General features: G+C 42.4%; 1 protein-coding gene across 3 annotated transcripts in view; it reads left to right on the top strand.

Moving 5' to 3' along the window:
- The window catches only part of JAZF1 (JAZF zinc finger 1), a 527,943-nt gene extending 501,465 nt beyond the window's left edge, over positions 1-26,478 (top strand). For all 3 annotated transcript variants that reach the window (XM_029589186.1, XM_029589187.1, XM_029589188.1), the window contains one exon: positions 25,989-26,478. In XM_029589186.1, the coding sequence (XP_029445046.1) occupies positions 25,989-26,165 (177 nt within the window). In that variant the 3' untranslated portion in view covers positions 26,166-26,478. The remainder of the gene's footprint in view (positions 1-25,988) is intronic.
- Positions 26,479-26,684: the final 206 nt, after the last annotated feature.

Below are 26,684 nucleotides of genomic sequence, written 5' to 3'. Positions count from 1 at the left end.
CTCCTCCAACTTGTCTCCGGAATCCCATGCCAGCCAGTCTCAAAGCCATTCCAGTTTCTTAACTCTCCCTCTCTTTCGCTGGAGGTTTACTGCTGGCACCACCTCTGGAGCTGCTGTTCTTCTAGGCCAGCAGTATGTGGGTGACATCATCAGATGGAGCCTGGCACGAAAAACTTATGTCCAAAGTTTCTAGAAAGTTTAACTGGCACACTGAGCATGCCCAGCCTGCCACTCTTCAATCTCCTGAGTAGATCACGAAAAAAGAAAACAAACCAGAAGAATCCAACTCTGCGGGGTGGCGGGCAGGTTTCCTGAGGACTAACATCCTGCTGTCCTAGGAGAACACCTGTTACAGGTAAGCAACTTTGCTTTCTGTTTTCTTCCGGCATCGCATGGCTGTCAGTGCTGTGCCCAAACTCCTGCACGGTGCCAGAAGAAAACAGAACTCTTCCAGAAGTGATATAAGCACCAGAGTGGGTAGGGACAGAGCATGCATGGGGGGGGGGGGGGGGGAAGAGAGTCAGGGAGCCACACTTAGGGTGAATGGGAGCCACCACTGCCTCCCTGGCCTTACAAGGAAGAACACTGGCATAAGTGAAGCATCTTTTCAGTTTTGCTCCCTCTTCCCCTCCCCCGTCACCGTACCATTTATCGCTCACAGCACACACAGTAATGCGCATTTTTAGCTCTGAGGCTGGGAAAAGAAATCGGTCCCTACTAGCGGGCGGTAAAGTGGGATGTGGCTCTTTTGCCCTGTCCTGGAGCAGAGTGAACTTTTGGAGGTGACCTTTGCAGAGAACCTGGGATCATTATGACTTCCTGATTGAGAGGAAGCAGCAGCAGCAGCAGTGCTCGGGTAAACCGCAGAGCAACTGGAACTGGCACAAGAAAATCAGCTGCATTACTGAGCTAATTTACGTTTTGCATCAGCATTTGGCATTCTCCAGCAGACTGACCTGAATTTGTATTGCTAGGATTACTTCAACATAGGAATATCTGTAACTTAGAAAATTGCTTCGGGACCTGCACTGGTACTTCTAGAAGTGATTTTTTTCAGGGTTCAGTCATCAGACAAAGTTGAGCTTTTAAAGCAATAACATTTGTCTGCTTCTTGGAGCGAGTCAGTACGGAACAGAATAAAGGAAGGCAGATAACATTTAAAGATAACATGACAGCAGGCATGTTTTAGGCCAGCACAAGTACTGCAGCCAGCACTGATCTCCAACAGAGGGAATATAATGTGCCTGGAAAAAAAAAAGTTGCAGACCCAGTGTTCAACTCTGTGCTTTATACGCAGTAAATTTGTTAAAATAATTGTCCATGCTTGGGTTTGCAGCTTGCAGCAAACTAAGGTCTTCCTTCCAGCTTAGTCAGTAGCCCCGGTGGCCGATTCCTGGCCCTTCCCACTTAGTCTGTAGTAGTGTGAGCCTGTTTATGACCCAGAGCCGGAAGAATCCACCTTAATGTGGCGCGGTGCACCCATTTGCTTTTAATTATGCCGCAGGCACAATGTTCTTTATTCAAAGTTAGGAGGAGGGGGGGGGGAGAAAAAAAGGTAGTTACAGATTCTCTGGTTAACAATAAAAAAAAAAAAAAAAAAAAAGGCCTGCAGACCATATTGAAGTGCTGATGAGCAAATGTGATTCTCCTTCTTCTCAAATAAATGCTTTTTTTTTTTTTTTATGACTGAAATGGTGCGAAGGGGAGGGCGTATTGTAAAAAGCTGGATGTTTGAGCTCAGGAAGCCAAGAAGCCATGGCAATTGTAAGACAGAAGACTATTTCCCCAGAGGGCAGCCGCACACCGAAGCAAGCATTTCTTCAGAGGGAGAGAGGCTAGGAGGAGAAGCCTGTAATTTGCTACATCCTGTCTGCTCTCTGTTTGACTGCCAGCCCTCTGTCTTTTTATTGCCAGCCCTTGCTGCCTGCTTTTGCTATCTCACGACCTTCATCTCAAATGCATGAGGGCTGTCTCGGGGCTGTCTTGCACACCATTAGTGCTGGAACAGTCAGACAGGGGACAAATTAATGACCCACAGAGAGGCTGACAAACGGAGAGAAAGCAGCAAATAAAAAGTAATGATACAGACATGAGAAGGCGCACAGCTTACTTGCTTTGCCCAGGATGTCAGATTAAATATATTGTTTAAATGCAGAGAGAAACATTTAATTGCATTTTCCCCCCTTAACTTTTTTGTTCTTTCAGAAGCATGGATTGATTGCTGGCAGGGATTGTACGTGATATATATATAGATATATATATACATACATATATATATTTATAAGCTGCTTTTTGCCTTTTCCTAAAGCATGGTGGGGCCGATGTAATAAAACCCGTGTTAAAATCGGAGTTAAATTGTAGCACAGGCTTTACTTAACACTCATGTTAAATACAGGTACCCCTGTGTGGTAAACTAAGCTCTCATGGATGCAAATCCAGTAGGAGTAAAAAAAAAAACAAAAAAAACTAGCTAAATGAGAAAAACGTCGTAAAATGTGAGTTAACCTGAAAAATCTGCATTGTTGCTGAAAGTGAAAAGTGCTTTAAAACAGGGGAAAGAAGCGAGTGTTTGCAGTTGAAAGGAGTGTGATCAAAATGACCTTACATGCAAGATTGTCATTGGGCACCCTGACTTGGGCACAATCTCCCTTGCAAGGCCATTTGTGCAAAGCATGCCAAGGGAAATCAAAGGGTAAGCTTTTTGGGGAGAGCATCTACGATTGAACATTATGCATTTTGGTGCCATGCATCCCTTTCCCTTGCCCATTCCTTACTCTTTGATTTCTCTTGGCATGCCTTGCTCAAATGGCTTTGCATGCGAGATTGTGCCCAAGTCAGGATGCCCAGTGCCAGCATTGCATGCAAGGCCATTTTGGTCACGTTCCTTCCAACTTCAAGCATTTACCTCCTTTACTCCTGTGTTTTGTTAACTCTTTAGCCTGAGGTGGAGTAAAAGTGAACTCACTTTTCTGGTGGTCATGATATTCTATTGCCTTGCCTATGTGATAGTGTCCAGCTGTTTCTACCACACTGGGCTTATCAATCGAATAACTTTGGTCACCAGAAATGTGAGTTTACTCCACCTTAGACCAGAGGATGAGATGCAGTTCCTGTGTAGGCTCTCTGGAGCAGGCACCTTCCACTGAATAGTATCACTTTGCTGTTGGGCATCCTGATTTTGGTGTTCTGTTCAGTTCCATCCGCAGAGAACTTAAGTTGGAAATTTCAGTCCTTCCTGGGTCCAAGGTGGAGAACCACACAGGGCACAATAAATTAATAACATTGGCAACCAAAAATGTGAGTTTATTCCACCTCAGCCTCAGGAGTTCGATTTCTAATGTAAGCTCTCTGAGGCAGGCACCAGACACAGGTTTTCTTTGTTTTCCTGAGCAGCTGGACAGCACAGGCACATGTAGTGCTCAAGTATGTGCTGTTCAGTTGTTTGTGCCCACCCAGCCAGCTTGTGCTTTGTTTACCTAGCTGTAGGTGCCTTCCTCAGAGAGCTTATTCCTTTATTTTAATTGGCATTCTTTATCAAAATAACCTTGAATGAGAGAATGAAGCCCGTTATGTTGGTCTGCACAGCACCATTCTCAACTGCAATGCTAGTTTGGCAAGGCATGACAAGAAAAATCAAAGTTTAAGCTCTCTGGGGCGAGCACCTTAGGCTGAAGAGTTTACATTTTGGCGCTGTGCATCTGACGTTGGTGTCCTGTTCAGCTGCAGGTACTCTCTATTACCTTCCCCCTCCCCTGGAGAGTGTATGCTTTAAGCTAGCTGTAGGTGCCCACTCAAAGAGCTTATGCTTTGAATTTACTTGCCATTCCTTGCCACTGTGGCCTAGGATGGGCATCTATAGTTAAACAGTACGCCAAAGTTGGGATGCAGAGCGCCAGTGTACTCTTCAACTGTAGGTGCCTTCTCTGAGAGCTTACATTGGAAATTAAACTTCTGGGTCTGGGCTGGATTTAGGCATAGGCAACACGGGCAAGTGACTAGGGCGCCAGACTCTGAAGGCTCAAAAAATACTGGGACTCCCCCCTGCTGCTTTTTGAATTCTGGGGGTGAAACCCTCCCATTCCCAGTCTTCTGCCTGTGGACGCCATAATCATAAATCTGGCCCTATTTTAGGTCTGAGGTGACCAAACATATTTTGGGAGCCAAAATTATTCTATTGCTGTGCAGCTTAGACACTACCACACTGGGCTCAGCAATAGTTTAACACGGACACCAAAAATGTGAGTTAAGTTTTACTCCTTCTCTGATCCAGAATTTAAATTTCCAGCTTTAAGAAAATGTGCTTTAAGCTGACTGCCTTTTAACACACTTCTGTGCATTGCTGAGGAGTAGCTAATGCCTTTTTGTACATTGGGATTTGCATGTACCCTTTACAACTGGCTTAATGTGCATTTTAGAAAGTTAAAAGCCCTGCTATATAGCAGAGCTCACTTAGGGGCAGAGCGCACTGTATAACCCGCAGTTGGACGCGGGTTGTAGAGGCGCTAACTAATCCCCTTATCGCCTCTACAATGCGTTTCCAACCTGGAGTGAAACTAATAGCGCTCATCACATGCAAATGCATGTGAATGAGCCTATTAGCTATTCACTCCCCAAGCAAGAAAAAAATGTGCGTCCAGGACACACATTTTTGCGATCAAAAATTAACGCCTGCCCAAAGCAGGCGTTAATTGCTGAACACTCCTTGAACTGGTATAAAAAAGCAGAAAAAAAAATGCTTTTCTGTACTGCCTCCTACTTAATATCGTTGCGATATTAAGTAGGAGACTAAACTAAACTAAACTAACTTAAAAAAAAAATTTACAAAAGAAAACGCCGGCAGTCGGGTGCAGGAAATGGACGCTCAATTCACAAGCATCCGTTTCCTGAACCCCTGGCTGTTTGGCGTTTAGGAAAACCGACGCCGATAAACTTGACGTCGGTTTTCCTAACCGGCGGGCGGCCCACGCCGATCGGTCTCTCGTTAGGCAAGGAGGCGCTGGTGGCGCGCAAGCGACCCTAGCGCCTCCTTGCCTAACGCGACCCTCTAATTTAAATATTGCATGGCTCCCCCAGGAGGAAAACAGGAGTAAAAACCTGAGCTAACGTTAGCATTCTTTACTACATCTGTTCTAGTGTCCTTAATGCGTGGGAAAAGTGAAGCCAAGGCACGCCGGGAGCACGTCTCTTGTGGTGCATTTTACAGTATGAACCCACTTGGGCACCCAGCAGAGGGCAGATTTGAGAACAAAATCAGTGGGAAAAAAATGTGCTCCTATATAAATCATACTAACATGCGGAGGTGCTAAAGGAAAAGAAAACAGTTTGTTAGAAGAATATATGTTTTTATTGAATATAATATTAAATGGCACACAGTGGAATCACTAGGTAAGATCTTGGAAAATGTTTCTCTTAGTCCCAAACAATAAAACCAGTTTTATTATAAATTGTGCAGACTGCCAAAGCCACACACTGCTCTTTTAGCAGGCTACAGCATAAATATAGAACACAGTACAATCTAGTCTATACTTGTTAAAGAATTAAAAGTATTGATGCACAGAAAATGTACTCTGCTTATCGTCAGGGGGGTTTCTTTTCCCGTGATTTTTTTGTTCCTTGCAGTTTTAAATGCATCTTTAAATTGACTGATTCAATTCAAAGATCCAAATTGTCGTCTAAATGCAGGGAAAGATTTACGGTTTAGGCCAAAGAAGGTGCAAAACGCCTGCAAGACTGCGCGGTTCTGAAGTAGTGCCTCTTTTGCATATGGCTGTAATTTACTGCAGCTTCTGGAAGAGAAAAGCATTCCAGAGAGAAAAACTGTGCAAATAAAAAAAACCTTCTGCAGAAAGCACTGTGGATCTGCGCATGTCCCCCATGGCTGATACCGAATTGCTATTGATCCAGCCTATGAAATGCATTTTTCTTAAACGACCGTGCAAATATTTGCATAAAAATGCGCAGTATTTTAATTTAAAACAGGCGCATAAAACCTTTTGAACGTTCAGCCTTATGCACATTTAAAAGTAGCAGTTTTCAAAGGCCCATTTACACATGTAATACCCAGTTTTACGCACATAAATACTTTAAATAAGACGAAGGTAATTTTCAAAAGTCAAACGTCTTATCTAAAAGCCATTTCTGAAAAGTGAGCAAAAAATGATGTAGGCCAACTTGCATATTTCTCTCACCCACCCTGAAAAAGAAAGCTAAATAGAAAAGGAAAACAAGTATATGCAATAATATTTGCAGGCTGGATTTCTCAAGCCTTGCTGTCTTGGACCTTGGGCCGGCAGATCCGGGGATGATTGGGAGGCAGTGTGCATAGCCACTGGAAGGGAGCCCCAGACATCTGGGCCAGATTCCGGAAGGGGCCACAGCCCTGGTCTTGAAGCCAGAGGACACAACCTGCAATAGTTGGACTAGAAGGGAAGTGGGAGGAAATGGGAAGTAATTGCAAATAAAGGCTCACGGTGTCATGAAACACAGGTAGGGTAGATTCTGCCTGAGGTGAAAGCCCAACAAACAGGAACAAAATATATACGCACACATACATATATATATATAAGAATAATATGGGAATAAGAGAGTCAGCTGATTTGAAGGGAGAAAGAAAAGTCCCAGAGGAGAGGGATGAACTGAACACAGGGAAGATTGATGGGAGAAGAGCAATGAGATTATTTAAAAAAAATAAATAAATAAAGTAGGCAGGGGATCATTGGGAGGAGCATTTGGACATTGGATTTGCATTTTAATTACCTTTGCAAACTCAAGTTCAAGGCACATTACATTCAAGTATAGTAGGTATTTCCCTTCCTCCCACTTTACATTTATGGGAAGAATGTTTACTAAATCAGGCCATAAGTTTGTACCTGACGCAGTAGAAAGTGAAGTGACTTGCCCAAGGTTACAAGGAGCATCTGCAGGAGCAGTGGGATTTGGTTCTCAGCCCACTGCTCTGGCCTCTAGGCCACTCCTCCACTCCAGATGCAAGGATCAATCAGAGGCTTCACAGGTAGAACGCAGCAAGAAACAGGAAAAAGAGAGGTAGTAGATGAGTTGCAGGGAAGATCATGAGGAGAGTGGAGGAAAGGAGTGATTTACAGAAATTTTGTCCACAAAGAATTTGTGGAAGGAAGCCAGGAGGGGCGTGAATCCGGCTCTGCACAGTTTAAAGATGAAAAAATTCACAATTAGTTATTTTTTTCCGTACTTTAAGATATTCAATCGATCTTTGGAAACAGGTTTGGCTCCATGGGACAGGAGAAGGGCGGATTAAGCTCTCTTCATAAGGCGGTAACATAGAGGAGGCTGGAAACTACAGACTAGTTAAGTCTTACCTCGGTGGTGGGGAAAAGTAATGGAGACTCTTCTGAATGGGTTGCAGAATTCAAGGTAGCATGATTTTATCAGAGACCGAGTGCATCAAATGAACCTGATTGATTTGTTTGATTGGGTGATCAAGGAATTAGATGAAAGACGTACGTTGGATATGGTATACTTGGATTTCAGCAAAGTTTCTGATACATTCCCGCATAGGACAGCCTGGGGGTGAGTCCAAAGGTGGAGAACTGGATTCAAAATGTGTTGAGTGATAGATGATAGAAGGTAGTAGTAAATGGAATTCATTCTGAGGAGACAGTTGTCATTAGTGTACTGACTCACAGATTGGTCCTGGGGCTGGTTCTGTTTAATATTTTTGTGAGCGATATTGTGAAAGGGTTAGAAGGAAAAGTCTGTCTTTTTGAGGATGACACTAAAATCTGCCACAAAGTGTACACCCCCGAGAGAGTAGCCAAAATGAGACATGACAGTGGTCAAATGCTTGGCAGTTAAGATTCAGTGCTAAAAAGTACAAATTCTTGCATTTGGGGTGTAAAAATCCAAAAGGATCAATATGAGATGGTGGGTGAGAAGCTGATGTGTAACGACCAGGGGAGAGATCTAAGGGTGATAGTTTATGATGATCTCAGGGTAGTGAAACGGTGTGACGAGCTAATGGCCAGAGCCAGAAAAATGCTAGGATGCCTAGGGAGAGGCATAACCAGCAGAAAAATGAAAATGATCATGCCACCGGTCAGGTCTTGATGCGGCCTTACTAGTGCTGTAGATCACATTTCAAAAAGAATAGAAAGAGGCTAGAGGTGGTCCAGAGAAAGGCAACCAAAATGGTGTGGGAACTGCATCAGAAGCCATATGGGATGAAAAAAAATGTGTATCCTAGAGGAAAGGCAAGGAGGGATTATGATACTGACTTACAAATCCCTGAAAAGTATGAACAATGCAGAAGAAGCAATCATTTTTCAATGGAAAGGAAGTTTTAGAACTAGGGGGCATGATATGAAGCACCAAGGGGTCAATTCAGGACTATCATCAGAAAATATTTTCACAGAAAGGGCAGTGTTGGCCTGGAATGGCCCTCCCAGTGGAGTTGGTAGAGATGAAAACGGTAGCGGAATTCAAGAAGAGATGGGCTATAAACACAAAGGATCCTTCAGATGGTAATGGAGCGCTTGGGTTAACATGCACACAGCAGTTACGACTGCATGGAGCAGCAGTTACAACCTAAAAACCTTGCCCGGGCCATTAGTGTCTTTTTCTACCCTTAGGGCCTGATTTTAAAAAGCATTTACTCGAGTAAAACAGGGTTTTACTCGAGTAAATGCACTTTACTTGAGTAAGTGGGCTTTTGAAAATTGCTACAATATATGCCATTGAATTGTCCATAGGATTTACTTGTGTAAGTGCACTTTACTCCAGTAAATGGCTTTTGGAAATTGCTACAATAGTAGTTACATTTACATGCGTAACTCCTTTTGAAAATTACCCCCTTATTTTCTGTATGTTACTCTCTGTTTTGTAGGCTTCTTTAAGAAGGCACATCCCTTGGCACACGCCCATTCGAAACTTCAGTGGCAGTATTTAAAATAAATAAATAGAGATAAAGAACTTGTGCATTGGCTGCAAGGCACTGCTGTACTGCTTCCTGTCCATAAGCTGAATGGAAACTACAAAAAGTCGTGCCCGTAGGTAGGGGCTGTAGTACATCATCGTGAGCTCTGAGGGGCTCTGTAGCTTCGTAGGAAAACCAGCTCTGTGGCAAATAGTCATCCAAATAATAAGTTAGCCAGGATCCTCTGCTGCCAGCTGATCTTAGCATTTAAGATAATGGGTGCAACATTTGCCCATATGCTTTAATGTTAATAAAATGAATAATAATAAAGCCATAATAAGCAATTCCTGGATAGCAGATAGGAAAGCTAACTTAACTTTATTCTTCAGCTAGAGAGCAGGTGCTTGTATAAAATTTCAAAACCAGTAAAACAGCAACCTTGCTTTCTAAAGCACTACAGCTGAGTGAACATCAGGATTTATTTTCATACCCTATGCCTTGGCAAGCTCTGTGCTGAAATGCAGATTGCAACATTTTTAGAAGTTATTATTGTGCAGCTGGGTGCTGCCGCACAATAATTCAAAACTGAGCTAAAAATTCCACTGTTCTAAAAGAGCTGGTTTGTGTTATCTAAAGAGCCCCGTGGGGGTTGGGCCATTCTCAGTCAGCCATGTGCCCGGGCCTCAGCTTCCTGCGCCTTGCCTCTTCCTTGCTTCCCTCCAATACTGTCCTGTCAGCACCAGAGGAAACAGGAAATAATATGTGGGATGCAGGAAGTCAGGGCTAGTCATGACTTTGACTAACAATCGTCCAACCCCCTTGGGGCCTTTTAACAAGTCATGCAACACTGCTTTCAAAACTGTGCTTTCCACCTCATTTTACAATTGCTGCACCACAATGATTTCTTTAAAAAAAAAGCTGTCATTCTAAAGTACCCCTTTAAAAAAAATGACAAAATGTGCATTGCTTACATTTAAAGTAGTGGAGGAATAACTAGATATTCCCGCCTTTGTTCTGGTAACAGAGAGAAAGCTCTGCTGTCTCAGGTGTTTGTTACATCTTTGGAAGCCTGGGCTTCATAGACTCCTGTCCCTGCGAAGTCTATGTGGTTGTTTTGTGCTAAGCAATCTGCCTGTAACATAAAAGAGCATAGTTATCTCCAGATCTCTCTATCGAGGTAGTACGGTATAGTGACAGCTTCCCCACATGGCACTCACCTCTAAGGGTGAGTTTATATCAAGAGGATAAATCAGTCTTACTGCTCTGTTACTGCCTGGCCTGTCTACTGAGGTTGCCGGTAAGCATGCTGCTGAGTACTGTCCCTGCAGCATGGACAGGAATTCTGAACAAACTGGGTGGGGTAGTTTGTCTTTTCCTGACATCAGCCGCGGTAGTATGTTAAAGGTCGGCTGCAGTTCCTTGCTCTTCCTGGATCTTAGATGCATTGGGTCTGAGCAAAACTGCCAGCAAGATTAAGGAGCTACAAACTGTTGTAAAAAAAATAAAAATAAAAAATCGTAAAAATAATAGCAACCCCGACCATGCTTTGGCAGTTCTTTTAGAGTTAAATGGGAACAGGACAAGCTGGCGTATAAGGGAGACTTGTAAAGCATGCCATACACAGCATGCACTGCAAGCTTCAGAGGTTCTTAGGAGGAGGGGGAAGTACCCATACAAAATAGATTTTTCAAAAAATGTCAAATTCTTTGTAAGTTAACATCCTTGACACTTTTTTTTTTTTTTTTTAGCAGATCCCCAGCAATTCCCTTGAAACCTCTAGGAGCAATCATGTTCAGAACAGTGCCACAAATTACCTCCCACAGACTGTGCCGTCTTAGTGCACATCGTGAATATGTGTTTAGGGCTTGCGTGCACTTGTGTGATGTCATTTATGACATCATAGCTAAGCCAAACAACAACTACTCCCAGCTTTTCAATGAAACTACAGGGGGGAGGCATTAAAAGACTTTCATCCAGAACTTAAAAGGTATGATTTTAAATTCATGCCGGCTGCAATAGTAAGACGGTGCACATCGGATACAGGTCTCATAAATCACAAGCTAAGACAAAATCCCTGAGAAATACAGTGAGCTTTGCCTCCTGTCTAATTGTTTTTCTCTTCATTAAGCTTTCTTGGCATGAGTATACACATTACTGAGACCTACTAGTTGACTTGAAGCACATTTCGTATAGCTTGTGATGAAGCAGAATGTTTGGAGAGGATGTCATTACTGCTATATATGGTCTATAGATGGTTTGTTTTTTTTCTTTTTACTTTACAATTTTCTTTCATTTTTTTGAAAAATACACAAAGAAAACCATGAACATGCTTTCTTTTTCTATAATATCACCAAACTCTGTCTCTTTCCGAACACACTATTAGAACCTTTATTCACTTTCTCATCACCTCCTGCTTAGACCACAGCAATCTTCTCCTCTGAGGTCTCCCAGTGAACCATCTCTGTCCATTACAATTTATCCAAAATTCAGCTGCACAATTTATCTTTCGTCAAAGTCGCTACGCCCATATAATCCCTCTTCTCAAGTTACTGTTGTGACCCAAGGGTCCACACCTCAAGCATAGTTTCAGGTAATAAGTTTCCTCCTGATGCCCAGGAATCCCTGAGTGGAAGGAAGATAGTTCTTCTAGGCCTGGGTGTTGGTAAGTTTGCAATCATGTATTAAAGTCAGTGGAAAACAGCACTAGTGACCTCATAGAGGTAAACAGCAGTAATAAGCATGCTGGAAGCTGTAATGGTGCCTGACTTACACTTTGATGGATGAATTGTGCAGAGTGATAGATTACTTACAGCTCTTGATAATCAACAGTCCAGTTTTGCACTCCAGATCTTTAGTAAGTTTGTGATGTCTCACTTCCATGAAAGTCTTGCTGGGTTTCAAGCCAATTCCAGGTGAGATCTTTTAGTCTTTCTTCCTTCCAATTAATTAAATAGTATTTCATCTCCATCCCAATAAAAGTTGGACATGTTCTCCAATCAATTTAGATGTATTACAAGGAAAAAATCCCAGTTCTCATACTTTTCCTGTAATTTTCCATCTCCTCCGCCCTACTGTTATTGTTGTTCCAGTTTTACACCTTCTCCTTCTTTAATCTGAGATGATAGGGTACCATGAACTTCCTCCTCCATGAGGATGAATGAAGAATCATTCCTCTAAGAGGGATACAGATAATCCTGTGCCTCTTTCTTTGTGAAAGACACCTTTCCTTCTTGATGTTGCAAAATCTGAATTCCTGGGCCCTAGGGTATTCAGAGAAAGCAAAAGGAAGAGAGAAGACCAAAACTAGAGGCGAGAAGGATGGAAAACTTCCCCCTCACAGAAAACTTTCCAAAAGCATGGAAATATAGGTAGTGCACTCTGTCTCCTTGCCTTACCAGGCCTTTACCCCAGAGACCACGGAGTTGTTTCCACTAAAATAAACAAAACAGAGAACAGCAAGAAACTTTCCACTAAAATAAACAAAACAGAGAACAGCAAGAAACTTGCTGTCTCCTAATAGGGTCAACCAAAGATTCCATGCCTTATGAACCAGGAACAAACTATCTTAAGCTCCCAGATGGGGGAGTTAACACCCTCACCTGTCACTAACCCAGTTACCCCTGTATAGGGTACATCATAACTCCTTTAGGCTCACTGCACTAAATTGGCTCAATATCCATTTGCAGTTCAAGCTTCTCTTATCTCTCCCTATACCCCCACCTCGTGAACTCGACTCATCAGGCAGGTCACTCCTATCTATGTCCTTCTCTTCTACTGCCAACTTCCGACTCCGTGCTTTCTACTTTGCTGCACTTGGAATAGTCTTTCGGAATTGCATCATGCTTCCCCTCTAGCCATATTCAAATCCAGTCTTTAAAGTCACCTTATTGAGGCTGCTTTTAAATCCTAACCTTTGGGTATCCCACTTAACAGCCTTATTGATTTTAACCAATTTTTTTAAATAAATGAAATTCCCAAAGACTCCTTTGCTTTGTATGTTTGTCTTGATTAGATTGCAAGCACTACTGAGCAAGGACTGTCTCTTATATGTTTTTGTACAATGCTTTGTACATCGAGTAGCATTATAGAACTGATAAGCAGTAGCAGTGTGCACTTTTCACTGTATTGATATACAGAAAGAACATAGAATCAAGAAGCTTCCAATAACATCGTGACTTGATAACAAATGTATAGTCCACAAAACTTTTAACAATTTTTACCTACATCATTCAGGGCCTGTAGTTTTACTGCACAGACTAACACCATCATCACCACATTTTGTCCCTCTTATGTAATCATAAGGTGACTTTGTTGTGTGTGTTCCTCTTGAGGTGAAGCCGTAAAAAGCACATTTCTCGTCCTTGTTTGCGTATTGTCTATGATGCTTCCATAAAGTATTTCACACTCATTATTACAGTTTCTTTTCAGTTCTAAGAACTAGATTAGGGATGGCCAACTCTGGTCAGCAAAGTTAGCCGGATAAACTTAGCCACCTAACTTTGGAGGTATATTCAGTAATGCCAGCAGCATTATTGAATATAGCCGGCTAATGTTAGGAAAGCTCTTTGGCCCGACCAGACTTAGCCAGCTAATATCTGACTGATCCCTAGATTCATCATTCTGCTATATTTACAGCAGAATGATGAGTCGTGAGAAAAAAGGGGGCGGAGGGGGCAGTGCTCTGGTTTCGCCCGCTGCACACTATCGCCCCCATAGCGCCACGGGAAAAGGTGGTGTTATTTCCCCGCGGTGCTGCCGGTGATATTGTGGAAAACATTATCGCCGGCAGGGCCAAAACCCCACCCAAATCCTGCCCACACTCCTCCCCTTCCCCTAATTAGCATAGCATTGCCGTGATGCGGCCGTTATCACATGCGTTAGGGCCTTATCACATGCGATAAGACCCTAACGCATGCGATAATGGCCCATCGCAGAATAAAGAATGACCCTGTTAGCCGGTTAACTTAGCCAGCTAACTCAACTCTCCCAGTTATGTCCCTGGAACACCTCTAACTTATCCGGCTAAATTCTAGCTTCCTAACGCATTCTCCAGCTAGAATTTAGTCGGATACTTGCCCAAATATTCATTTAGTCAGCTAACTTCTGAGTTAGCCGGCTAAATACTTTTGAATATGAACCTCATAATTTATAAATGTGTAGGCATTGGAACACATTGATCTAAAACCTGGTAGATAGATAAAAAAAAAAATAGTATAATTTTTAAATGGAATCTCTCTAGTTTTATGTACGTAAATGGCTTTGAAAATCAACTCTAACTTCTTCAATGCAGTGTACAGCAAAACAAATATAGCATAATAATAATAATAATAATAATAAAACTAAAACAGATCAATCAGAGCAACAATATAAATCCAAAACATTGAAGTAATAATATAAAAGTCAAAACATCAAACCAGAACTAAAATTCCTTTAAGCACAGAATCACTAATTAAAAAAACAAAACAAAACAGGGAAAACCCTAAAAGCTAGGAAAAAAGTCTGAAGCAATCATTATTCATAAAATTAATGAGACAATCAACATCTGGAAATAAAATAGTCACAGAAGGTTATATCACAGGATAAATAGCATCAGTCCACAGATAAAATTATAATAAATGAAAAAATCGTAACTCTTCACAAAACATTAAAATAAAATTAAAATCAGAAAGAAAAGGTCTGCTTAAGTTTAATGAGGCTTTAGAATATCATGAGATCCCTCTGAGGCACTTGCCTCTTGTGATAACAAGTTCCATAAATAGATGCATAAGAAATTCTTCTCCTAAATTCGAGAGTCTCATTTTTGTTGATGAAGGCAAATGAAAAAAGGTCTTGCTATCAGATCTCAAGGGAAGTTCTTAAAAGCTAAGAGCAACTATTTAAACTGAGCCTGGAAGGTAATTGGTAGCCAGGGCAGCTCCTTAAGGACTGGAGTGATACTATTTCTAAATCTTGTACTGTTAATAAATGAGCCGCCAAACTTTGAATCAGCTGCAGCTTATGAAGGCTCTTTTTCAGAAGACTAATGTGAAGCCCATTACAATAATTATGTGAAGTTACCATGACATGAACAACAGCGGTAATACGCTTACGTCATGAAAAAGGCAGAGTTGATGCAATCTTTTTACAAACCAGAACAACTCTGTGTACAGGTGCAGTCTGATCATACTTGGCTAATTGTAAATAATAATGCTCACACTGTGCACTTGATATTTTAAAGGGAGAAATGTTCCATGAATTGAAGGTGTAAAATTAGAATTTGCAATTTTATTTTTATGTACTCACAATAGTTCAGATTTAGCAGCATTTACCTTTAGTTTATTGCAATGTAACCATGTTGTGATAGGTTCAAGGCATGATTTAAATCTATTCAAACAAAAATAGAAAGAACCACAACCTGTCTTATTACCGTAAACACAAAAAACCAAAAAGACTCAGGATCCAATTCTTCAAAACTGTATGCACCCGATGTGCTGATAAATATATTTAAAGTTTTTGATAAGACCGCATCAGCAAGCCAGACGACGGCAGTAGGGTAACTTGCCGTCCGGACTACTCGTCATTTGCGGCGTTGTTGTCAATTAAATGAAAGTCTATGTTCAAGAAGCATTGCCAATTGTTATGGAATATCAGTGCATATGTGATATCTGTTCCTTAAAATGTAATTGAAGAATAAAGCCCGACATTGGCCGGCGTTTCGCGATAAAAATCACTTCTTCAGGAGTCAATTGTGATGATTTCAATAAATATAGAACAGATGCTATTTGAAAACAAAAAAACATATATCAAATATGTAATCTGCACAGAATTATATCAAGTACTTAGCTTGGGGTGTTACAGCGGCGCCAACCTTCATCCCGGACGATACTGTCTTCCTATTCAACAAATGTCTTTGATTTAAATTAGGACATTATAAGGTTAAATATCATCAGCATAGAATTGATATTTAACCCCCAAATCCTGGATTAATTTCCCTAATAGATACAAGTAGACATTAAATAGCAAAGGAGAAAGCACAGAAGCCTCAGTGATTTTGCATGCCATTTGCCAGGAAAAGAAGGAATTATACATCCACAGATATATCATGGAATGTATCCTTCTTTTAAGAAACAAATCAATGTAATGCAAGACCCCACCCCACAAGCCCTGCCAAATGACTGATGAGAACAGAAGGATTGCCCATGTTGAAGGCCTCTGATAGATCATAAGAACATAAGAAATTGCCATGCTGGGTCAGACCAAGGGTCCATCAAGCCCAGCATCCTGTTTCCAACAGAGGCCAAACCAGTCCACAAGAACCTGACAATTATCCAAACATAAGAAGATCCCATGCTACTGGTGCAATTAATAGCAGTGGCTATTCCCTAAGTAAACTTGATTAATAGCCGTTAATGGATTTCTCCTCCAAGAACTTATCCAAACCTTTTTTGAACCCAGCTACACTAACTGCACTAACCACATCCTCTGGCAACAAATTCCAGAGCTTTATTGTGCGTTGAGTGAAAAAGAATTTTCTCCGATTAGTCTTAAATGTGCTACTTGCTAACTTCATGGAATGCCCCCTAGTCCTTCTATTATTCAAGAGTATAAATAACCGATTCACATCTACTCATTCAAGACCTCTCATTATCTTAAAGACCTCTATCATATCTCCCCTCAGCTGTCTCTTCTCCAAGCTGAACAGCCCTAACCTCTTCAGCCTTTCCTCATAGGGGAGCTGTTCCATCCCCTTTATCATTTTGGTTGCTCTTCTCCGTCGCAACTATATCTTTTTTGAGAATCGGCGACCAGAATTGTCCACAGTATTCAAGGTGCAGTCTCACCATGGAGCGATATAGAGGCATTATGACATTTTCCGTTTTATTAACCATTCCCTTCCTAATAATTCCTAACATTTTGTTTGCTTTTTTGACTGCTGCAGCACACTGAGCAGACAATTTTAAAGTATTATCCACTATGATGCCTAGATCTTTTTCCTGGGTGGTAGCTCCTAATATGGAACTTAACATCGTGAAACTACAGCAAGGGTTATTTTTCCCTATATGCAACACCTTGCATTTGTCCACATTAAATGTCATCTGCTATTTGGATGCCCAATCTTCCAGTCTTGCAAGGTCCTCCTGTAATGTATCACAATCCGCTTGTGATTTAACTACTCTGAATAATTTTGTATCATCCGCAAATTTGATAACCTCACTCGTCGTATTCCTTTCCAGATCATTTATATATATATTGAAAAGCACCGGTCCAAGTACAGATCCCTGAGGCACTCCACTGTTTATCCTTTTCCACTGAGAAAATTGACCATTTAATCCTACTCTCTGTTTCCTGTCTTTTAACCAGTTTGTAATCCACGAAAGGACATCGCCTCCTATCCCATGACTTTTCAGTTTTCTTAGAAGCCTCTCCTGAGGGACTTTGTCAAACACTTTCTGAAAATCCAAATATACTACAACTATCGGTTCACCTTTATCCACATGTTTATTAACCCCTTCAAAAAAATGAAGCTAGACTTCCCTTGGGTAAATCCATGTTGACTTTGTTCCATTAAACTATGTCTTTCTGTATGCTCCACTATTTTTCCCTGCACTGAAGTCAAGCTCTCTCCCTTTTTCCAAGTCTATCCACAACAGCAGTCAGTGCTATTGCTGTCCCATCCCAATGTAGGTCTCCAAGATTTTCAAGATCTTGAAATTGTAATGCCACGCATCTTTCAATAATCTTACCAAGAAAAGAGGTATTTGAAATCGGCCTATAATTCTCTGTCAACAATGGTGACATGTGGGTAATGTCATCCAAAGGTGCCAACAGATCCTTCTCTCCTAGCTCATAGAGCATTTGTTCTACTGAGTATGTATGGGAATTCCTGCGCACACACACTGCCTCATAGGCCTGACAGTCTTTTTTGTCCAAGCTTTTACGCAGATGTGTATTGTCTCTCTCTCTAATTTGTTGGTACTTTATAATCTTTTTCTCTACTCAATTTGAGTTGTCTCATTGTCTTCACAGCCCCTCAATAGCATTTCTCAGTGCTATAAAATAAAAATACTACAGGAGAGAATGTCCGGCTTCGAGGATTGCATGTATGGACAAAAGAGGCCCATCATATCTAATTGCTACAAATGTCTGATGCTGGACTACAACACAGCTAGCTGCTATGACTGTGGCTGAATGTGTCAGCAAAATAGGGCCTAGATTAGAAGATGGAAGAATTGGAGTTGTTCCTTCTTTGAGAGAGGGGCCTCCTCGGGCTCCCTCCTTGTTGAGTTGAGCAGGAGGCTCATGATTAAAGATTCCCTTTTTGTGGATTTGGTTCTTGGCTCTGCTGCTCTGCCAGGGACAAGCAAGGTGAGAAAGCATCACAAACAAGAAGAGTCTTTGAGTCTCATCACTGCATAAGAAAAAGTAGTACCTTGCATTGGTGCTGGCAGTTCAGTCAGTGCCACCAGAGTTCAGGTCACGATCAGTTCCATCAATGAATCAGATCCCCAATGCACAGGCCCTTGGTGCCATCATCACACTAGACCTCTGGCTCTGATTCCCCATTGATGCATTGCATCAACGCATTCAACCTCAGATCCACTGATGCTTTTTACCCCAGCACAATCGAAGCACTGGTCCCTGGCCCTGTCAGTGCACTAGATGGATTTGAGACGGGAACGATCACTGAGGGATCCTCAGCAACCTCCCCCCAGTTCAATGTCCTTATCTCCATCCTATCTCCTCGAATGAGGACTTTGGTTGCAGATACAAGATCTGATATGCTCTGTGGTATCTCTGGCTGCCATGCATCCACCAGTTTGGTTGACCCAGGAAGGAAGTCCCTTCTGAAATCCATTAGAAGTTTCTCAAGAGAATGAATCTATACTGGTCTCAGAAGAGGAGTCTCTTCCCCAACTCCTGGTCAACGTACACAGCAGCCAAGAAACTAGGTGACAGAATTGATAAAAACTGCCTCACTGGCAGCAAGTAACAAGGAGGGAACCTTCAACATCTCCTGGTCAGAGTGATAAATTTGTTCCCTCAAGGGGGGTGGAGTCCCTCTTACCTTCACACCTCAGGAGAGCCCATCAGAAGTCTCAGTGGCAAGTACTAGCCCCGGCCATCCCTATCTATGGAGGAATCTAGCCAGTCTGAGGTGGGAACACAGCAAACTACCATCTGGAGCATGCCTCAGAAATATTCCCCTAAGATGGCTGAGGACACTGCCCCAATCAACTTCATCATCACTGGGATCATCGGTTAGTTCCCCTTTACCCTACCTCAATTCCTTCAGATACCCTACCTGATCTACTATAACATTTTTCACAACCAAACAACCCCTCATACTCCAAATCCTTGGATGAGCTGGGTAAGGTGTTGGGAGTCAACCTCCATTAGGACAAGAACCTCCAAATTGAGGTCTTTGGACTTCTGCAGATTCTGGAAACTTTATCCAAGCCTGCAGCGGTCCTAGTTCATGCTGTTATTGATCTACTCCCCCAGAGCAGGGGAGCTAGCAATCTGTTATGGATCAGCTCCTCCCAAGGGGAGGAGTAGCAACCTGTTATAGATCTGCTTCCCCAGAGAGGAGGAGTTAGCAACCTGATGTAGATCTGTTCCTCCAGAGAGGAGGAGTTGCAATCTGTTATGGAATCTGCTCCCCTAAGGAGAGTAGCCAGCAGTCTGTTGTACTCCGAAGACGGAGTTAGTGATCTGTTGTGGGTAGGCTTCCCACAGAGTGGCATTCTGTTATGATACCGCTCTAGTAGTGTAAGGAATGAACACTCTAATGTAAATTGGTGAATCCTTGGGCCGATGGCAGATGACAGCGCCCCAGGAGGATATCCTGAGAGGGACCACCGGCTAGGCTGGAGTATGGAGACAAGCACAGATAGTTCTTTATTAGACAGGAAGTAGAACCACCAGAGGTGGCAGTAGTGAGCTGATGTGCCTGGCAGGGCTGAAGTCCCTCAGATACTGCAATTGCAATCTCTGGGTTGCTGAGCTGTAGAGAGAGACTATAGGTGGTGAGTAGACAGGGTATGCTGGAAACTTAACCAGTAGTAGATGATACACTCACAATTGTAGATATCTGTAATGGTTTCTATGCAACAGAGAGTCTTCAGTATATTCAGGAACAGGAGCTGTAGGCGAGTACTGGTTCCTATAGGCCAGTGGTTCTCAACCCTGTCCTGGGGACCCCACCAGCCAGTCGGGTTTTCAGGATATCCACAATGAATATGCATGAGAGAAAATTTGCATACACTGCCTCCATAACATGTAAATTTTCTCTCATGCATATTCATTGTGGATATCCTGAAAACCCGACTGGCTGGGGGGTCCCCAGGACAGGGTTGAGAACCACTGCTATAGGCAGTCTGGAATAAGAACTCACAATATCTGTGTATGAGATGGCTTCTGGAATAGAAGAGAGTCTTTTAGGAACATAGGCCCTCGTGGAGCGAGTACCGGTTCCTATCTGCAATCTGAAATAGTAATTCCCAAGATATGGGTATGCGATAGCTTCTGAGATAGAAGAGAGTCTGTGAACGTGGGCCCTTGTGGAGCGAGTACCGGTTCCTATCTGTAATAGAACTCACAATGTTCATGTCTGCGATCGCTACCAGGCAGTAAAGAGTCTTCTGCGCAATCAGGGACGTAGGCCCTCGAATGGCGAGTACTGGATCCCATCTTAGCAATCTGAAATCAAGAAGAGAGAGCGGGGCCCCCTAGGTAAGTTTGAGGAGGCAGAGCAGCAGAGAGAGTTATCCCACCTTGCTAACTCGATTCGTAGTTGCAAGCAAAGTCCTTTTCAGTTGGAAGCGGATGATGTCACAACGGGGGGACGCCTCCGAGGTTTGCGCCCTTGCCAGTACAAACTCTGGAGCGCACGCGCGTGCCCTTACGTCATCAGGAACATGGCAGATCCGCAGCATCAGGCCAGCCCGGGGATTCCAGGAAGAAGCCGTGAGGAGAAGCAGCGGCAGCATCTGTCCGTCAGACCTGAAGGGAGTCGTCACAAGGTAGAGAGGGTGGAGTGAGGGTGAGAAGAGGCACGAACGCAACACTATCGTATAGGATTTATAAATGAAAGTGTGGGAGAATCCAGCATCCTGTCCCCTAATAGCCAGGAAACTTGATCTAAAATAGAGTACAAATAACTCCAGGGTTTGGAGTAGTTCAATTGCCATATCTGTGAGTGGTAGTGGAGTTGACAATAAAATGGGCTAAGGAGACTTTAATCTTCTCCAACAATCCATGGGTAAGGACCCTAGACTTTTGGATATTTTTGAAAAACAGTCCCGCATCATGGCCCACCAGTTTTACATGGGACAATACTTGCATGATTATATCAACAAGCTGAAACCCCTGATAGAATATCTGGGTGGGGATCAAAAGTCTATCAGTCTCTTCTGGACACGGAGTGTGAATTTTATTTTCTCCGATTGGACAATGAGTCATTTGATACTGCAGTGAGATCTTCTGGAGCAGCCATCTAAGCACGCCAGATGGCTTTGTTGAGAGCCAGCAGCTTGCATGAGGATGTTCATGACAAATTGGCTGATGTTCGCTGTTTGGGGGACAGTCTCTTTGGCAACAAAGTCTGGAAACAGTCACCTAAATTAAGAATCAACATTCTCTTGACAGAACATCTTCTGCTAGGCATCCTTACTTCACTTTTAAATACTCCTTAATCTAGGGATATTCTTCAACCAATTTCAGTGATATTATGTACCACCTATGCTTCCATAATAACGACTTTTGGCTTGTAGACATCAGTGCAAAAAGCCTAGCCCAAGCCTGGGCCTAGTTTTTTATAGGACTTGACCCTCAGGCCTTGACTCCTCTGATAGGGGGAAGGATTCATCTTTTCCTGGAAGAGTGACAGAAGATCACTAGGGGACCTCTAAATTGTGGAGTCAGGTTACCATTTGCATTTCTTGTGTCCCCCAGCGCTGCACTATCATTCAACAATCAGTCCAGATCTGCCTTACTCAACTCAGCTCCATCACGAGATAGAGTCACTTCTCAGCCAGTGGACAATAGAACCGGTACCTCCCAAGGAGCTACTCCTATTTTCAAGAAGTTAGGGGGATTAAGACCCATCTTGGATATATGCAGACTGAACAGGAGCCTGTTCCAAGAGTTCAAAATGAACTCCCTCCAAACCATTCTACCCTGCCTTTCATTCAAGCAGGAGACTGGATGTGTACAGTGGATCTGAAAGATGCATATGCGCATATCCCCATATATCACTCGCATTGGCTTTTCCACCATTTCATAGTGGATTCCTCTCACTACCAATACAATGTTCTCCTTTTCAGGCTGTCATCGACCCTGAGGGGCTTCACAAAATGCCTAGCGGTAGTGGCGGCGCACCTTTGTCACTAGGGAATTTGTATCTTTCCCTACCTAGATGACTGGTTAGTAACAGGACCTTCCCATGCAGGGGTGTTGGGACTCCTTGCAGAAGATGAGCCAGCACGTTCAGTTACTAGGATTCAATTATCAGTTTTTCCAAGTCAAACATTGTTCCTACCCAAAGAATCAAGTTCATCAGAGCATGAAACATAGATAATGATGGCAGAAAAGGACCAAACAGTCCACTCAGTCTGCCTAGCAAGCTTATGTTAGCAATTGCCGCACCATACAGGTCACCACTGCCATAGAATGCTTGGCGTCCTTCCTTCCTCGTAGATATCATTTCACAAAATAAGCCTGCATCGGACCTAGCTTTCATTCCATCTTGGGCTAAAAACAGTTTAGTCAGAACTGTCTTATCCAGGGTGCAAAATCAGGAAGACCTTGTGCGGGCCGCAAAGAGTTTGGAGAGATCCATCCTTCTGTCCCTGCAGGCAAGCATACGTCTCACACGTAGCTAGTGAAATGGTTTCAAGTAGCAGCAAGCTAAAAACATATCGGCAGCCTGAAAATTCATGATCCCTTGCCTCTCACCCCTTCAAAATATGAAACTTTTATTTGTGTCCTAACTTTTATTCACATATTTTGGCAGCAGTTTCAATAGCCTAGCGATTAACAATAAATATGAATTTTCATTGCAGATTATGAACACAAATAGAAATACTAGCATGTAAGAAAGAGTGTGACTCCTGTAATGTATGGAACCGAAATTTTGTTTAGAGGTAGATATGATTTCGTGGTGTAGAATATCTCATATTTAAAATGTATGCCAAGCCAAGGAAGCTTATGGAAACCAGGAAGGCAGTACTATGTATTTATTTTAGATTAGTGTAGTTTTCACACTGGTAGGAGTATATATTTATTTTGTAATGTTTATGAAACAACTATTACCGTTGTCAAGGATCCCCTTCTAATTGCACAGCTGTAGTTGATCTCAGGTAGAATCCTGGCTTCTGCGACATCTCATAGCTATGAGTTTGCTAGGGAGCCAGAGAGCTACAGTATAGTGAATCAGTAAAAGAAAATGTAAATCAGAGATATTTCCTATTATCCTCAGAGGACCGCAACCAGGTTTGTTTGGTTTTTTTGGGTTACCAAAATGCATCAAGCTGATGTTTGCAGGTAGATCAGGTACTTATTGATTGCAGATATCTGTAAAGCCGAATTAGTGCGCGGCCCTCTCGGCTGGGCATACATACCCCACTGTGTAAACAAACCTGTACAGGAGTCATAGCTGCAGCCATCTATGGAGAGCACAATTAGGAATGAAATGAATTCTCAATACACAGAAGCAACCAACAAGCGAGAAAGCAATAATTTAGACTGTGTGGGACCTCTGAAGCAGATCCGTGACAAGTACTAGGAGGAATTCAGGGTTAAATAAAGGGAAGTACAAGCAATAAGAAAAAAGATTTAAGGGACAAAATATTTATGACAAAAGTGTAAGGGAAAATTGAGTACCAACGCATTTGTATACATATCCCAAATTTATCATTCACAATTTATAACTGTTATATATGAACATAGATTTACAATATCTGGGTGTTGGTTGTATGATAGTTGATTGCTAGTAGGGCAGATTGGACACTGTTTTGGTAATTCATTTTCTCAAAACTGGCAATTTAAAAATACTTAGCTGGACAGTTTTTGAGTGATTTTTATTATGCTTAATACAGTCCTATACAGGCTTTGAGGATCGGGTCTGGTTTTCAGGAGAGCTGCTCGAGGATCCAGGAGATATATTTGCATAGATTTTGTCTCAAGAAACAAATAATTTAGCATATAGGGGTAGATTTTAAAAGGTGGCTTGCCGGATTTTATAATCCATGCAGGGAGGCCGAATTTTTTAAGAGTAGGCGCGGCGATGCAATCGGGCCGCCCCCAGTTCCCCTCCCAATTAAGGAGCGGACTGGGAGGGAACTTCCCTACCCCAACCCCTAATGCCTATCTAGCTACCCCTAATTTTTTTAAATTTTTTACTTACCGCTCCTTGGGTGCAGAAGCAACTTACGTGCGCCGACCGACTGCCAGCAGGTGCTGTCCGGGGGGGCCCCCCCCGGGGTGCATTTTGGCCAGTATTGTTTGTTTATTTTAAGAACCAAACCCCTTTGAAGCCTTAGGAAGACCCTGAACGAAAGGTAATGCAGAACAAAGGTTGTTGACAATGAGCTGCAGCATCCGATCTTTACTTCACCATTCAGGGGACAGGACAAGAGACAGGTTGTAAACCAGCTCCATGCTATTTTATTTCAAATGAGAAATAAAGACAAAATTGGAAAGGTATACTCCATGGAATACATACAATTTCCAAAGATGATTTTTTACTGCCAGAACTTACCAATGACAAAATCCACTCATCACCATGGACTCCTGCCCTCCAACACAAACAAACACACACTCACTCATACTCTCTCTCTCTGATTTGAAGGGAGTAAACAGCAGGAGTCCATGGTGAGTGGATTTCTTTCCTGGTGTATGCACTCCAAGCATCCCGTCCCAATTCTGCTCACACTTTCCTCCATCCTACCGGGGGGAGTCTTCTATTTCCCCCTCATTCCCTCTCTCTCTTATTTTCCGCACATCCTCCCTCACCACTGAGCAGCATTCTTCTTTCTTTGGCGGCCTGGCAAGCCAGCCTTTGCCTGCAGGCTCCTGGCAGCAATTTTAGGCAGCTAGCGGCATGGGCTTCATTGTGTCCACAGCTCCAAGATTGTTTGGTGTCACGGTGGTTGCAAGGGCCGTCCAGACCATGGCCATACTGCGTTTTTAGGCATAAGTATACTACAGAACATCTTGTGTCCCCTGAACAGGTCCAATTGAAAAATGACACAGACAATATGGTTAAGCACCTAAGGCATTCCCCAAAAACCTTGTAGTAACAGGCAAAATCTAACATGCCTAACGAGTGTATCTTCTGGGTTTGATTGTACATTTCATTTTTATGGTCCAGCGCCCTCCTTTGAATCACCTCTTCAGTTTCTGAAACAAAGTGTTTCGGTGAGTCTGTATTTAGCAAAGAAGAATTTCATATAATCACAAGCACTACCTGGATACCATTAAGAAAGAAATTAAGTAATTTACCCAAGAACTAAAAGGGTGTGAAAACTAGCGCTTTTGCCAAGAAAAATGTCTGGCAAATGTTCTCCTGAGCCCCAGGCCTTTGAAATGTAAAATATTTTCTTTCAAAGCCTCTGATTAGGCAGAGGAAGTTTAGACAGCTTGTAGCGAGAAATATTTGGTAGGAAATTAAATCTCTATTCCCTATTTTCATACTTGCTGCTCCCAGAATTTGACCTCGTCCCATAAAACGTTGGAAAATACCCAGTGCAAATCACTTTTTATTAGCACGTACATTCAACCTGAGAAATTAATTTTGTCTTGTTACAGCCAGTTCCCTTATTTTTGCTTATCATTACGATGCAGTCTGGCTCCTCCCAAATATTTTTTAAAGGTGAAACAGGTAATTTTTTTCTCAAATAAGAGCCAGACCATCTCTTGCTGCTCAAATATGGTCACATCTGAAGTTGAGATCGATGTGGTCATGAAAGGTTATGGACTGCAACATCTTTGGGGAAAATGTTTACATCAGCTCAAATAAAGGAATCTACTTTTTTTTCCAGGAACAGTGCTTCTACTAGAACACCTTGTAGCTCACTTATGATTCTGACAGATACATTTTTTCTTTTCTAATCCACAGAATGTCAATGGTATAAAATACCACGCCAAGAATGGCCACAGAACACAGATTCGTGTCCGCAAACCATTCAAATGCCGTTGCGGGAAGAGTTACAAGACAGCTCAGGGCCTGCGGCACCACACAATCAATTTCCACCCCCCAGTGTCTGCCGAGATTATCAGGAAGATGCAGCAATAAAGCGCTGGTCACAACTGTGCCAAGAAATACTCACCAGCAGTTGCAGATTTTGAAAACAGCTACCTTTCTTTGCTCTCCAGGGAAAGCAATCCGTGACCCTTTAAAACCTGAGTTTTAAATGCATGCTTTAAGATTTTTTCAGTAATTTTGGAATGATGTATCTTTGTAGATTTTGTACATTTGCACACATTAATCACCATACCCATTTGCATTACTTTATTAAGGTGCTAAATTAAAAAAAAAAAACAAAACAGAAAAAAAAAAAAAGCTTATACATTTTTCAAATCTTTTATTCCTCCTCCCGAAGCAAAACGTGAGTTAGGGTGTATTGCATATTGTTTAGTTGTGATGCACTGTTGGATGGGGAGAGAATCCTACCATTGAAATCATTTCAAGACTGCAATGGAAGTGAAGTTTTTCAAACACATTATTCTGTGTGCGTGTTAAGAAACCAAAACAGTGCCACCGTTGTCCAACTGGTTAACATGCCTTACTTGATGGAGCTGGTATCAGTGGGTA

The sequence above is a fragment of the Rhinatrema bivittatum genome, chromosome 2, assembly GCF_901001135.1.
Source record: "Rhinatrema bivittatum chromosome 2, aRhiBiv1.1, whole genome shotgun sequence".
NCBI lineage: Eukaryota > Metazoa > Chordata > Amphibia > Gymnophiona > Rhinatrematidae > Rhinatrema > Rhinatrema bivittatum.
The sequence above is the reverse complement of the archived record's forward strand: the minus strand, read 5'-3'. Positions and strand labels throughout refer to the sequence as shown.